The sequence below is a fragment of the Rhagoletis pomonella genome, unplaced genomic scaffold (genome assembly GCF_013731165.1).
Source record: "Rhagoletis pomonella isolate Grant_MI unplaced genomic scaffold, Rhpom_1.0 Rhpom_scaffold_00061, whole genome shotgun sequence".
NCBI lineage: Eukaryota > Metazoa > Arthropoda > Insecta > Diptera > Tephritidae > Rhagoletis > Rhagoletis pomonella.
In genome coordinates, this window is record NW_023458615.1 from 179,034 (window position 1) to 194,103 (window position 15,070).

General features: G+C 35.9%; 1 protein-coding gene across 1 annotated transcript; it reads right to left on the minus strand.

Annotated features, from left to right (window-relative positions):
* Positions 1–10,079: 10,079 nt before the first annotated feature.
* On the minus strand, positions 10,080–10,595 carry LOC118749825. The gene is made up of 2 exons (XM_036484599.1): positions 10,516–10,595; positions 10,080–10,451 (listed from the first exon to the last, which is right to left on the minus strand). Exons 1-2 carry the CDS (start codon positions 10,579–10,581, stop codon positions 10,080–10,082), a joined length of 438 nt encoding a protein of 145 aa, XP_036340492.1. The 5' UTR covers positions 10,582–10,595.
* Between the last annotated feature and the right edge of the window lie 4,475 nt (positions 10,596–15,070).

Sequence of the window (15,070 nt, forward strand, 5' to 3'; positions counted from 1 at the left end):
ATAGTACGAATACATTCGTAAAATGTACTAAAAATCTGATGCCTCATATTTTCGTAGTATGTACGAAAACGGTTTTGTACAATCAACGAAAACTTTCGTGGCTCAAAATGACGAAATTTCGTAAGTTTTCGTTATATTTACGCAGATTTTATTTTCAGTGTAGAGCTTTAAAAAAATATTTTTATAATGTAGAAAAATTTTTTTTTAAACATTATAAATATTCAAGTTGCATTAAAAATATGTTCTCAATGAGTGTTTCCTATTTCATTTATATTTTCGAAAACTACATTTATTGAAGAAAATAGTTGTAAAAAAATTGTTAGTTCTTTTCTGTTTTTGACTTACAGCAACATTTGTCACAGCGCGCACGCATCGTGAACCATGCACGCCTATGCGAGCAACGTGTTCACTAGAAAGCGCGTACAGGAGCAACTAAAAATTGGCTCATATTTGCGACTTTTAACATAACCTTATATAATAATGTTGGCATTTGTGGTATTTTTAAGGCATTTTTATGTTTAAGGCGGTTAGGACATCCTGGCAAAGAAATCCTAGACCTATTGCCGAGTATCGCTGACGGAATAAAATTTGATGGTAAAGGGAAAGTCGACGAGCAGTATGAGGTATGCATACAAGCAAAACCGAGCAGGCTGCCTTTCAATTCAGAGCGAAAAAGAGCAGAAAGAATACTGGAAATCATTCACACTGACATCTGCGGGCCGTTCAACCTACCAACACATGATGGAAACAAATACTTTATGATGATGGATGATTACAGCCGCCTAACTAAAACGTATCTGATAAAACATAAAACCGAAACATCAGAAATCATAAAAAACTATATAGAAGAAGCAGGACGTGAAAATAAAGAAAAGGTGTCGTGTACAAGATGCGATAATGGTAGGGAATAGAGAAGCAATGAATTTAGATCGTGTTCGTTACAGAAGGGAATTAAACTAAATCAACTTAATGAAAAAGCCGAACGTTTAAACCGAGTTTTGCTGGATAAAGTCAGAGCATTGCTGTTTGACTCCAATATGAACAGATTGTCGAGTAGAACACTTAACAACAAAACTCCATTCGAGATGTGGTTTGGAAGACGCCAAAATCTTTCTAACATACACGCATTTGTAAGTGAAGTATATGCAAAAAAAATGCGTGTGTAACACCATACACATGATAGAAGTAAAACTTCTTAAAAAAGGTGTGAGTACCAGGTACCTACTCACGAAATTGGATGTGTAAACATATCTTTACGGTTCAGCAAACCATTAGGCGATTGAGTTACATACATAGGTTTGGTTAGAAATCAAACAATAATTTCATTTCATCTTATTAATTTTCTGATATACATATACATAATTTATTAATTCATTTTCCGGTAACTCCACCTTATATTCACGCTCCTAGCATCCATAGGACCCGGTTGTAATGGAAGTAATTGTATGTTTAACAAATAATCGAAACTGTTTATAATGGAATCAATACATCCTTACGAATTCGCCATTACCAAGGCACTAAGTAACGTACGCACTTTTGTTTGCAAAATGCATTTATTTAAGTTGAAAGAAGACAAATTCCTTTGTTCGGCATATATTCTTACTCGCTTTCTATCTTCCAAGGCTAATTCATATATTCTTATCACGAATTCATATATTCATGTGGTATCAAGAGTATAAAAACATAAAATTACCTTATAAATTAAAAGCATAAGTATCACATGTATGCGTAGTCCAATTCACGAAATCATTTCATCGATCTGAGTAAAAACTAAGTGCATAAACTCTATTTTGCGATAATTGAAATCATGAAATGGTGTTCATTCATTCAGTTTCTACTCAAACGCATTAAATGATTTCATAAATTGGCCTACGCATAATGGTAGTAAATGACAGAATGAATTACAACTAACACATCTTTTGACATAATGCAAGCCGAAAACGTTGGTTCAAATCAATCCGCAATCAAGTTGGACGTTTTGCCCAGAAACATTGCAATTTCGCGAGCAGTCTTATTTTTACAATTTCATAGTTTCGGCTTACATTTATAAAATTCAACGAAAGCACGGACCTATTTCGGCTGAGTTATCCATTTTCGGTTATTTAGTGTACAAAATAAATGCAAATTAAATGAGTTTGTACAACATGGCCATTAATGTAGCGATAAGTTGTATAACTTGCCAGAAAATCCAAATTTTTTGATCTTTCATACAACCAAGACATAAATTCATTCGACAGGCCCAACAACGGTGTAATCTAGAGCAAAATAACACCAAATTGAACCAACGGTCGCTACGTTTATGGCTTTCTTTAAGAAACATCGGGCGAAAATTTCAACTGCTCCTGTAACACTACCTTATATAAGTTGGCCTTGCTATCATCCTCACATATGTATGTTCATCAGAGTATACCAACGAAGGACGAGTTAATACCAGTGATGAAATTGATGGTACAATTGTACTTTTTTGGTACATTTTGGAAGCCAAAAGTACATTGGTACTACATTAACATTTTTGATACAATTTTGTCAATATACAGCACTGCACTACATGTGTATACTTGGAATTTTCCTTTTGGTTGGGAATATTCCCATAGTCATAAAACTCAAAAAATCTATCTTAGACTAAAATTATGCATCCATATTTTCATTTCACTAGTTTTGTTTTGAGCATGTTTTTATAAAATACTCCTCTAATCATTTTGTTTACATTTGAAATTGACACATGACTGACTTTTTAACACCTAAAAATTCCTGATTTTTACTTGCAACAATTTGCAACTCTATCGGGGTGTTAAGCTCTCGAATTCGCCCCCTTGCAAAGTTTTTTCGTTATTAAATGCATTTCCAGTAAAAGCTTGCAAGTACTGGTAACTATTCGTAAATATTTTTTTATATTGAGTGGGCCTGGGAGTGTTTTGATATTCTCCAGACAAAATTACCTATCAGAAAAAATTCTGAGCGTTCGCTATCAAAGAAACAAAATATACAGAAAATTTGCGATCTTTGAAACAGCTGATCATTTTTGATAGGTGGTACATTTGGCAATTTATTATCCGGTTGGAGCATTGTCTCCGGTGTGGCATTGTTTACTATTGAATACCTTTGCATAGGAAAAAAATGTTTAACATATTAATGAATAAGTATTTTTCTCAAAATTGATACCACATCATTCTTTTTCTTCTTATTTGGTGCTGTAACCGCCTAAGCGATTTTGGCCGAATTCAGCTAAGCACGCTAGTCGTTTCTCTTCTGTGCCAACTGACGGCACTTGGAAACGCCAAGTGAAGCCAAGTCCTTCTCCGCCTGATCTTTCCATCGCAGTAGGTGCCGAGTTGAATACTTTCAGAGCTGGAGCGTCGGTGTTCATTCGAACAACATGGCCAAGGCAGCGGAACCGCTGTATTTTAATTCGCTGCACTATGTCCATGTCGTTGTAAAGCTCATACAGCTCATCGTTCCATCGTCTGCGCTACTCGCCGTCGCCAACGCGTAAGGCCCCGTAAATCTTCCGCAAAATCTTTCTCTCGAACACTCCAAGAGCCGCTTCATCGGATGTTGTCATTGTCAATGCTTCTGCGCTATATACCAGCACGGGCATGATGAGTGACTTATAGAGCGTGGTTTTCGTACGTCGAGAGAGGACTTTACTCCTGAAATGCCTACTCAGTCCAAAGTAGCACTTGTTTGCAAGAGTGATTCTGCGTTGGATTTCCATGCTGACATTATTATCGGTGGTAATGCTGGTTCCCAAGTAAACGAAATTCTCTACTTTCTCGAATATGCTGACTGTTTGTTTGATAAGAGGAGATACTTCGTCTTGTCCGCTTTGCTTCCTTATCCAACCTGAAAAAGGCAGAACAGACTTCGCGGCTTTTGATACCGATGATATCGATGTCATCGGCATAAGCCAGCAATTGCACGCTCTTGTAGTAAATTGTTCCTGAGAGGTTCAGTTCTGCAGCTCTTATTATCTTCTCCACCATCAGATTAAAGAAGTCACATGAAAGGGAATCGCCCTGTCTGAAACCACGTTTAGTGGCGAACGGCTCGGAGAGGTCTTTCCCAATTCTGACAGAGCTGGTGGTATTGCTCAACGTTATTTTACAAAGCCGTATCAGTTTGGCGGTGATGCCAAATTCAGACATAGCGGCGTATATGCAACTCCTTTTAGTGCTGTCAAAAGCGGCTTTAAAGTCGACAAATAGGCGGTGAGTGTCGAGCCTTTTCTCGCGGGACTTTTCCAAGATTTGGTGTATTGTAAATACCTGGTCTATGTTGGATTTGCCAGGTCTAAAGCCACGCTGATAAGGCCCAATCAGTTCATTGATGTTGGGCTTCAGTATTTCACACAATACGCTCGATAAGACCTTGTAACCTTTGCTTAGAAGGCTGATCCCGCGGTAGTTGGCGCAAATGGCGGGGTCGCCTTTCTTGTGGATTGGGCAGAGCACACATAAATTCCAGTTGTCGGGCATGCGTTCATCTGACCATATTCTGACCAAGAGTTGATGCATGCACCTTACCAACTCCTCGCCGCCGTACTTGAATAGCTCAGCTGGCGGGCTGTCAGCTCCAACATCTTTGTTGTTTTTCAGCCGCGATATTGCTACTCGTACCTCGTCATAATCAGGCGGTGGAACGTCGACTCCGTCATCATCGACTGCGGGCTCGGGTTCTTCTTCTCCATAACTTTCCGTGCTGCTACCATTCAGTAGGGCGGAGAAGTGTTCCCTCCATAATTTAAGTACGCTCCGAACATCGGTTACTAGGTCGCCATTGTTGTTCTTACAGGAGTACGCCCTGGTCTTGAACCCTCCGTAAGTCGCCTAACTCTTTGGTAAAATTTTCGGGCATTCTTCCTGTCGGCCAGCATTTCAATCCCTTCGCACTCACGTATTTCAGCCTCTCTCTTCTTATTGCGGCAAATACCTCTCGCTTCCCTCTTCAGATCCTTATAGCGGTCCCACATAGCGCGGGTTGCGCCCGATCGCAGCGTGGCCATGCAGGCGGCATCTTTTTCCTCTGAAGCTTCCTGACACTCCTCATCGTACCAGTTGTTCTTTCGGGCTCGCTGAAATCTGGCTGCTTCTTCGGCGGCGGTACTTAATGAGCGGGAAATGTGGTTCCACCGCTCGCATATGTCGGTTTGTTGAAGAGTGCTCTCTGAGAGCAGGTGTGAGAGTGGAGTAGCGAAAGCACTGGCTGTCTGTTGTGATTGCAGCTTTTCGACGTTAAGCTTTCCTTGCATATTTGGGCGCACATTTTTTGCTGCACAGAGGAGGTGGGTATCTTGGCTGCAACAAGATAGTGGTCCGAGTCGATGTTTGTGCCTCGGAGCGTGCGTACGTCTAAAACACTGGAAGCATGCCTTCCGTCTATAACAATATGATCGATTTGGTTTCTCGTTTTTCGATCCGGAGACAGCCACGTAGCTTGATGGATCTTTTTATGCTTGAACCTAGTACTGCATACTACCATGTTGCGGGCCCCGGCGAAGTCGATCAGCCTCAATCCGTTGTCGGACGTTTCGTCGTGGAGGCTGAATTTTCCGACGGTGGTTCCAAAGATCCCTTCCTTGCCCACACTGGCATTGAAGTCGCCAAGCACGATTTTGATATCATGACGGGGGCAACACTCGTACGTGCGCTCCAAGCGCTCATAGAAGAGATCTTTGGATGCCTCATCCTTCTCTTCCGTCGGGGCATGGGCGCAGATGAGCGAGATGTTGAAGAATCTCGCTTTGATGCGGATTGTGGCTAGACGCTCGTCTGCGCTCTTTTACATGGCAGCTGTAGTAGACTTCGCAAGGCCCCAGACATTGCTTGCCTTGCCCCATCCAACGCTTTTCTTACCACATCAAAACGCACTCAAAAATAAGAGGATCTCCTCTAAAACACCCATATTTATTCCAAAAAAAAATTTAGCTTTTCTTTTAACTATCAACCGACAAATTCTGCCAAATCATTTCAGTATTTTTTATTTTTTTGGAAAACTTAAAAATTGTATACAGCAATCATAGTTGACACGCACTACTTAAAAAAAATGGAGATTATTAGTAAATTAACTAAAAATAAACTCAGCAAACCTTGTGCTTGATAATTTTACTTTTTTTCATGGTATTTATACTAGCAATATTTATAAAATTTACAAAAAGCCCTATTTTCTTTTGGCTATTCATATGTTTGTGATCAGCTGATTTGCTTACTTGCAAGTTTTCGTAGCTAAAAATTTTTCCAGAAAAATATGCAAATCTCAATGTCATTTTGGGCTCTCAATTTCCCCTATTTTGCAAGTTTTTTGGGTAGGATAACGTAGGAACTGTGCTAGTTTTTTGCAATTTTATATAATTTTGAAAACGAGAACCTCGTTATTTCTATAAAAGCATATACATATTTTGGATAACTTTTATATAGAGGATTATTCTAATTTAAAGCCATTCAACTGTGTGTATGGTCATTTAAATCTTGGTACTATTTCGGTTTATTTAGTACATTATTTTTGGCCATTTGGTACAAAATTAAAATACTCATTTATCATCCCTGGTTAATACAAGGAGATAGCGAGAGCACAAAACTACTCTAGACAAGTAAGAAAGTCTAAGTTCGGGCGGAACCGAACATTAAATACCCGCCGCAAGTATTTAATATATGACTTTCATCTTTCCGAAAGCTACCGCTACATAGTATCTCGGGGCGTATCAATTTTGAGTAGATTAGAGTCCTTAAATTTCGAAATTTTGAAGTTTCAAGCAGTTCTGAAATTTACCGTTATATGAAAATCGGCCTCAATTTTAGTCTGATTTCAATAATTTTCAATGTTTTGCTTTTATGTGGCAAGCACAATAACCATACCGAGTTTGGTAAAAATTGGTAGAACGGTTACCGAGATACATATATGTGATCATAAGTGGGCGGTGCCAAGCCCACTTTCCAAAATTTTATCACAAACGTATTTCCTGGTTAAGAATTGTTGCAAGCGTCAATTTAGAATAAATTAGCTTTAATATTTACTGATTTATCGAAGATTTTGTATTTTTCTAAATTACCGTTATATGGGATGTGGGCGTGGGTATTGTCCGATTTTAAAAATTTTCAGCCATTTGATATACTGTGCGAAGTCCAACAACTGTGCCAAGTTTGGAGGAAATCGGTGTAGCGGTTACCAAGATATACACATGTAACCATTTCCAAAAATTTATAATATTCTTATTTTTCGTCTAAAACTTATTGTAATTATCAATTTTTAGTGAATAATCTCCAGTAGTAACTTAAATATCGCAGTTTTCGTATTTCTGAAAATTACCGTTACATTGGAAGTGGGCGTGGTTATTGTCCGATTTCGCCCATTTTCAATACCAACCGGTAGAATAACTGGAAACCTACATACCAAATTTCGTTGAGATATCTCAATTTTTGCTCGAGTTATCGTGAACACGGACGGACGGACAGACGGACAGATGGACAGACGGACAGACGAACGGACAGACAGACATGGCTTAATCGACTTCTCTATTCATTCTGAGCATTTATCTATACATTTGTCTATATCTATCTCGATTCGTTTTGGCTGTTACAAACAACCGTTATGTGAACAAAATTAATATAACCTTGTGCACAAGTGCGCTCGGGTATAAAAATTACACGCACAATGACAAACATGAACAAATGTACAACAAACACATAATTTTTGACAATCAGTACAGTTCGCATTTATATCAACGAGCAGCTTATTAGATTTGTTTTCGTTTGTACTACATATGTATACATTAACACAAACATATGTACATACGTACAAATATATACAACCATTCAAACATATGTATATCAGACATTGGCAAAGGGTGCTGTTTTTGTGACTTTAAGCCTACTCACGTTAAAAACGGGGATGAACGAACACCAGCAGAGAACATGTATTTACATGTATTAAATTAACATTCTCTGCACCAACGCAAAGCGTGCTGTCTTGCAAATACAGCCACCACAAGTGAACGATGCTTATAACAGATCATACCAAGGATGCATCGTAACGTTAAGTTTCACGTTAATCAAATAATTTCAATCGTTTCGGTTGAAACATTTGGAAATATTATTGTTAAAGCAGTTATCAAAATAAATTTCATTACGTTTTTAACCGAAACGAAAAGTTGTCGTTAATGTTGAAACGTTAATAAAAACGTTAAACGTTTAATTTGAAGTGTGCTGGCAATGCCATAACAAGCAGTCAACAGCGTTGCCGTTTTGATACAATTGTATTATTTTTGATACTTTTTTTTTCTAAATTGTAGGATTTGATACTTTGATACTATTTGTTCACAAATGTCCCATTTTGATACTTTTGGCTGGCAGAAATGAAGTTTTGAAAACTATGAGTAGATAATATTACTAGTTTAAAGGCAAATAATTTTTTTCTTGTTATTTAAAGTCTTAAAATTTATATATATGTAGATATTTATAAGTTTGATTTGGTAACTCTTATAAGGGAAATACAATCCGGAATTTCTTTGCCACACGCCGCTGTTATAGGGCCCCTAAACCACACAAAAACATTGCGCAATACCGGGCTTGCGTCGGTCGTTTGTACTAAATTGCACAGTTATTTAGCTAAAATCAAAATCATTTTGATATTTTGCTCATGCTTGTGTTATTGTACAATAATCGTGCTATAAAATATGGATAAGATCGTAGAAAAAACTAAAATTTTTTTTTAATACCCTTTTTCTCGTTTTAAAGCTGAAACTATCAAAATATACAATGCGCATTGTTGCACATATTTACTTGATATAAAATAGTTTTTCGTTATGCAAATAAGCATACAGATTTTGTTAAAGCAAGTAATTTAAATTTTTTTGTTACTATGGATTTAATTATACAATTTTATTTATTTGGTTTTCAAATGCAAGTTTAACAAATAACAGTTTTGATTACTTTTGATACTTTTTGATACTTTTTCTGCTCGGCAACTGATACTTTTTTTCAAGCTCGCGGCAACGCTGGCAGTCAGCTGTGTGAAAATACATAAACAAGACAAGTGAATACGATTGCAGGAAATTTTAAATAAAAGTCAAAAGTCGTCGAATTATCAATTAAGTTCGGAAAAATATGATCAAAAAGATTACATCGCGTTTGTTTAAGGTATTTATGCAATAATATTAATAATTAGCAATGCATATCATCAATTTTCTTTCCAGCCACAGACATTACTTGGTACAATTTGTTGAGAGATCTCCAAAATGCGTGATCGCCGCTACAATTAAGAATAATTACTATGTAGATGGCTGAGTTAATTTTGGAGCGTACTTGCAGACTCAATAAGCGCAATTAAATCAATAATGCCGGAGCCGCTTTTGGTGGAGCAAATAAAATGCATTTAAGAACTACCTCACCACATCTCTTTTAAATCCACAAATGTTACCGAATTCGCAAATGACTGAACGTGAGACTCGTTGTTGCAGAAGCAAACAGCTTCGCTCTTTCAAGAAATTGTATCCTGAGAAATTATACTTTTAAACAAATGCTTCAGTGGAGAATTTTCATTGTTATTTATTAATTTATTCCTGTATTTGAAACTACAATGAAAACATGAATTCATTAGTGTGTGTACATACATACAAACATATATGTACATCTGTAAAAAACAAACTAAATAAAAAAAATACTCTTCCGGTTTAGTTTAAAAAAACTGAAAATAGTGATTGACAATGGCACAGTTTTGGCATTAAATTTGTAAATTATCTTGATATTTGCTTGATATTATGTGTATGGGTATTCATTTACAGCTGTGTTCATAAGTGTTTACAAGCGAGTGTTCATGAATTAATCCTACCATACAACTTACATACAGTCACTCACAAAAGTTTTTGTAATTTAGTTTTTTCACAATATTCAAAATGTTATACATCATTATTCTTTCTCTATAATTTTCATTTAAAATATAACTCATTCTGTAACAAAAACTGCAAAAATAATTTTCGGAAACTTTTTAACGAAAAAGATTTATGATGGAAAGCATTTTGAATATTCTGAAAAAACTAAATTACGGATACTTCTGTGAGTGACTGTATGTATATACGCAGTGTGAGTTTATTTGTTATTTAACCTTAATAGTAAAATAGTTTCGGTCAAATCATCACTTAAATTTGACCTGTAGTCGTTTACAATGTATTTAAGTGTAGAAAATGCACGCTCTACACTCACTTGCGTTGCCGGAGTTGCATGGATAACTTGGGAAAGCTGATACAAGTTTTTGTGTGTATATTTCTTTCGTTCCCAAAAGGCAGCTAAATTTTCTTTTGTGTCTGTTGATTCATTGAATGATTCAATAGCTGAATATCCTTCTAAAATGCATGAATCGTTGGATGTAGTTGAACTTATTTGATTTAGAAGTTCTCCAAGCAAATCTGTATCCTCACTATTGTCCTCGCTTTCTATTGTAACACTGATGTCTTGTCCGAGCTGTAAAAAGTGATGCATTTTTTTTTAATTTTGAGGAATTTACAAACATTACTATGGCTATTACCTGTGTAGACAGAGCACTAACTTTCAAATGTAACGCTTTCAGATGTTCAATGGCTACTAGTCTCATATGCGAGAATTCCAAACTTTTCAACAAACGATGTAGCCTAGGGTCTAGGTAAATAGCTGCAGCAACTGTTGGATTACCAAGTAAATTTTTTTTTTGTTCGTTTATTGAATTGAACAATAGTTTTGAAATGTTTGAGTGCTCGGAGCCTTTTTTTACCGTTAAGCAAGTTTCTAAAAAGAATTTTATAAAGTCGCCGAAAAGTAAGTTGTGATTTTGAAGCTTTTCCGTCACCACTTTCATAACAGAAAAGCTTTTTAAAAAATCGTCTACAAAATCCCAGTCTATGGTTTGATTTTCAAAATTGTTTTTGATGAATTCTTGAAGCATTTTTAAGCGTTGTACTAAATTGTACGAGTAGCTCCAACGTGGTGGGCATTCAGCAATTGGTGGTGGCAAGTTATACTTGACTAGAATTCGATGCATTGCTGGTGTGCGGAGCTTTTTTGCAATTGCACGGCATTCTTCAAACATGTGTTTTACATCTGCATGTTTTAAAACATCGTGCACACTCAACTGCAAAGTGTGCGCGGCACATCTTATAACAGAGAGAGTATCTGAAATAAAATGGTTTATTATAAAAGTATGTTCATTAACTATACGCCTTACTGAAGTGAGTAGCCATGCAATTATCAAACAGCGGATCGTCGAAAATATTATCACATGGAATAAAATCCATATTTTCTTCGGCTTCATCCTCGTCATGGTCAAACGTGCTTTCGACATGTTCAGCCTCGTTCTGTAAAAGCGTACCACATCTTATCATATTCCGTCCGTTGTCGCTTGTAATGCTGTATATTTGCTCGATACAAATATCATATCTGCAAACGTTAAACATTAAAGAGCTTCAAATAAATATGTGTACCTACTTTTCTAAGGTCTCCAAAATTATTTGTTTTAAATTGTGTGCTGTATGCTTTTCTGTGAAATTTTTCACGGAAAGGGTTTTAACAACTATTTCTCCCTTATCTAATAGTTGCGCATTAACACATACAACATTGCGGTAAAAACGTTGAGCACTATCAATTTTTATGGAAAAAACTCGATTTTTGAAAAATTGTTTTAAACGGTCGATTTCGATTTGCATTTGTTTTTTCAAAATATGTTGTATATTGTTTCTGTTAATTTTATGTAGCCCAACATGCTCACAAATGGGGCCTAATAACTTTTGGAAAGCGTTGTTATTGAAAACTCGCAAGGGAAGGCCACATTCAGTTACAAAAGCAGCACACAAGTTTTCAACGTCGTTCTTGGGCATCTGTAACAGGATTTTATATTTTATATCTTCTTGAATGGTCTTCATTTCCATGCATGCATTATGCTCGCTGTATTCGTTTTTATGCTTTCGGAATAGATGCGACTTTAGATTTCCCAGGTGATCAGTAGAAAGGTTCTGACCACATATTTTGCATGTCATTTTTCCATCTATATTTGCCGTATAAAAGTGACGAATTGCATTGTCCCGCTTTGTTCTCATTGTCAGTTATTTCTTTTTACGGTTTTTTTTTTAATTATGATGTATTAAATCAACCGAAGCTTATATCGTGAGCCTTCGTGTAAATACAAAGCTCATCGTGTTTTGTTGAAGCGTTGCCAGCACAGTGTGAAATTAACGTTAACGCTAATTTTTTAACGTTTCAACATTAACGCTTTGATTTCGTTTTGATAACATGGCGCCGAAACGTAACAAAATCTTTTTGTTAAGTTAATTTTGCTTTTTAACGAAACGAAATGGTATCGTTTCGTTTGTTGAGCATCCTTGGATCATACTGATATTGACTTCGGCAAACCTGTACTCCGAATCAGTGATCGGACTTCTACCACATTGTGGTAGATCTGCCACTTTTTTGAGCATCTACCGAGAAGATGCAAACAACAACTGGAAACTATTGAGTGTCGGAACTTAACAGATTTAGAAGGTTTTAACCACGGAATCCACTTTTTGCAGATTTTTTGGTGGTTGATTCTGTTAAATTCACTGTTATCGGCACAAAATAATGTCTAGCAACATGTATATTGATATACTCCGTGTTGCAGGGTAGTAAATCGGAATTTTGAGATATTTTTACTTAATATTGCCAATTTTTAATAATTTTTTTAAATTTTGCTTTTTTATATGCAAAACAATTATAATGATAAGAAGCTAAAGTTTTGAGCGATAAAGCAAATATAGAACCGGAATTGTTTGATGCAAAACCATTCCGATTAATTGATGCCAAATACCATTTGCATAGGTATTTTACATATTCCATAGATTGTTATTTTTTTTAGTACTTTTTTGGTATATTTATCTTTAAAAAAAATATATTTGGCAAAAAGAAAAAATCGAAATCATTGAAAAAATTATGTACATGCCACTGAATAAATGAATCGAAACTGAAAGTTTTTACAAAGAAGTTTTTATTAATTTTTCGCAAATACATATATGTATGTAGGTATGTGGCTATGAAATATTTTTCCGTAACTACAATTTCATCGAAGCATATTACGCTGCCCGACCTCTTATGGGATTTTTTATGCATATATTTTATAAATACAAATCAATTTATAAAATATACCCCAAAGGTCAAGATAAAATAAAAAAAGGAAAATTTAATTACTTTAATAAAATAGAAACGAAAAAAAAAATTCTCCAACTGGGATTTGATCCCCAGCAAAAATGCAACACGCGAAAATAATCCTGCGCCTCTAGCGCATCCACCACACAACACATTGAAATTCGAGCGCCTAAGCAGTGTTTTATGATGTCGTTCAATTTCATGCGCAAGCTTACGACGCTCAAATTTCGTGGAATTTTGTGTGCAGAAAACCACCATTGTTTTGCCAAATTTTATTAGTTGATGAATATTTTGATGTTTAATGAAGAAATTGAATATTATCTATCAACATTGAAGAAATATTAAATTAAATGGTTATGATCATATGTTTAAATTAATATTTACTTGTGAATAATACATAGATATAAATGTGCATATGTACAGGTAACAAACTATGTACATACCAGGGAATGGCATTGGTTGATCGTCAACTGTTCATACTCATTCAATACCGCTGCTTTGTATGACTGAGCAGCGGCGTTGGCTTAGTAGTATCGATACCTAAACGAAATTAGAGGATGACTGAACACGAGCGCATTGCGTGCTGTCTTGCAAATACAGCCACCACAAGTGAACGATGCTTATAACTGCTCATACTGATATTGACTTCGGCAAATCTGTACTCTGAATGATCGTGCACGAAACCAGCAAACGTGGCACGTGAACGGCTCCGAAAACATGAGAGTCATCATTTGTTGCAGAAGTCGTTTGACTTGTTGCTGAAAATCATCTGACTTGTTGCTGAAAGCCATTTGACTTGTTGCTGAAAATCATCTGACTTGTTGCTGAAAATCATCTGACTTGTTGCTGAAAATCATCTGACTTGTTGCTGAAATGACGACGAATGTGGTAAAGGGTAATTTATCGTCTCGTATGCATGTATGTATGTATTTATAGCGCGTCTACCATTCAATTGCATTGCTCACTGCTGGCTAGTTGTGAGGAATGTGCATACGTACGTACAAACATGAGCCGTCCACAAGTTGATTTGCGTCGCGGCGATGACAAAATCTAAAAATCTAAAATTTTATCAACCACCGCGCCGATTGGAAAAGTGGCAACAGCGGTCAAAATCCCCCTTCCCTTTGTACACTTCTGTGATCTAAATAAAATATTTTTTCCACTTGTTACCGAAATCATGCATCTGCGCCGACAAGTGCGCAAAATCACTTCGATTTCGTTTCCCCCGTCTTGTCAACGGATTCTTCTTCTTCTTCTTCAATAACTTCGATGCCGATTGAAATGCAAAAAATTCATTTCAACCACCAAATTATTCTTTATTTTATTTTAGAAATAAAATTCATAAAAACCCACCGCCTCGGGTAGGATATGAACCCTGACAACAACGGCAGCAAAGCGTCATTTGTTGCCACGCATCAACCAACTATGCTCCAGCACTTACTAAAATTCATGCATCTTACTGGCTACATGTACTATCGATTTTGCAAGTACGAATATCCGAAAATTTTTGTATTTTCGTTGACATATCTACATTTACGTACCAAAGAATATATGTGCGTAAATGCTTTTTCGCTTGTATGCATAAAGAAAAATGCCATCAGATACCTAGCAAAACTTATCAAAATTTTATCCAAAATTAAAAAGAAGTCGATTTTATTAACATTTCTTTACTATATTAATATGTATATGTATTTAACAATAACAAATGAATTTGGCTTAATATTAAATTATATTAAAATATCAAATGAAATTATAAAATACACCTGAAAAGATATGTACAAAGAAAAGACATCTGAAATGAAATAAAATAAAAACCCCTGAAAAGAAATTTAAATAAATATAAAAATTAGTAAAAAATATAAGTTTTTGATAGTAATAAAACACGAGCTGCACTGAGAAAAAGGATTAGTTTCGACAACTAAAGATATTTAGTT

Bases quoted from the DNA above. Each gene is read 5' to 3' on its own strand.
- LOC118749825 (XM_036484599.1), bottom strand. From the start codon at position 10,581: ATGAGACTAGTAGCCATTGAACATCTGAAAGCGTTACATTTGAAAGTT. The intron at 10,452-10,515 runs GTAATAGCCATA...CACTTTTTACAG, and splicing joins TTAGTGCTCTGTCTACACAG to CTCGGACAAGACATCAGTGT.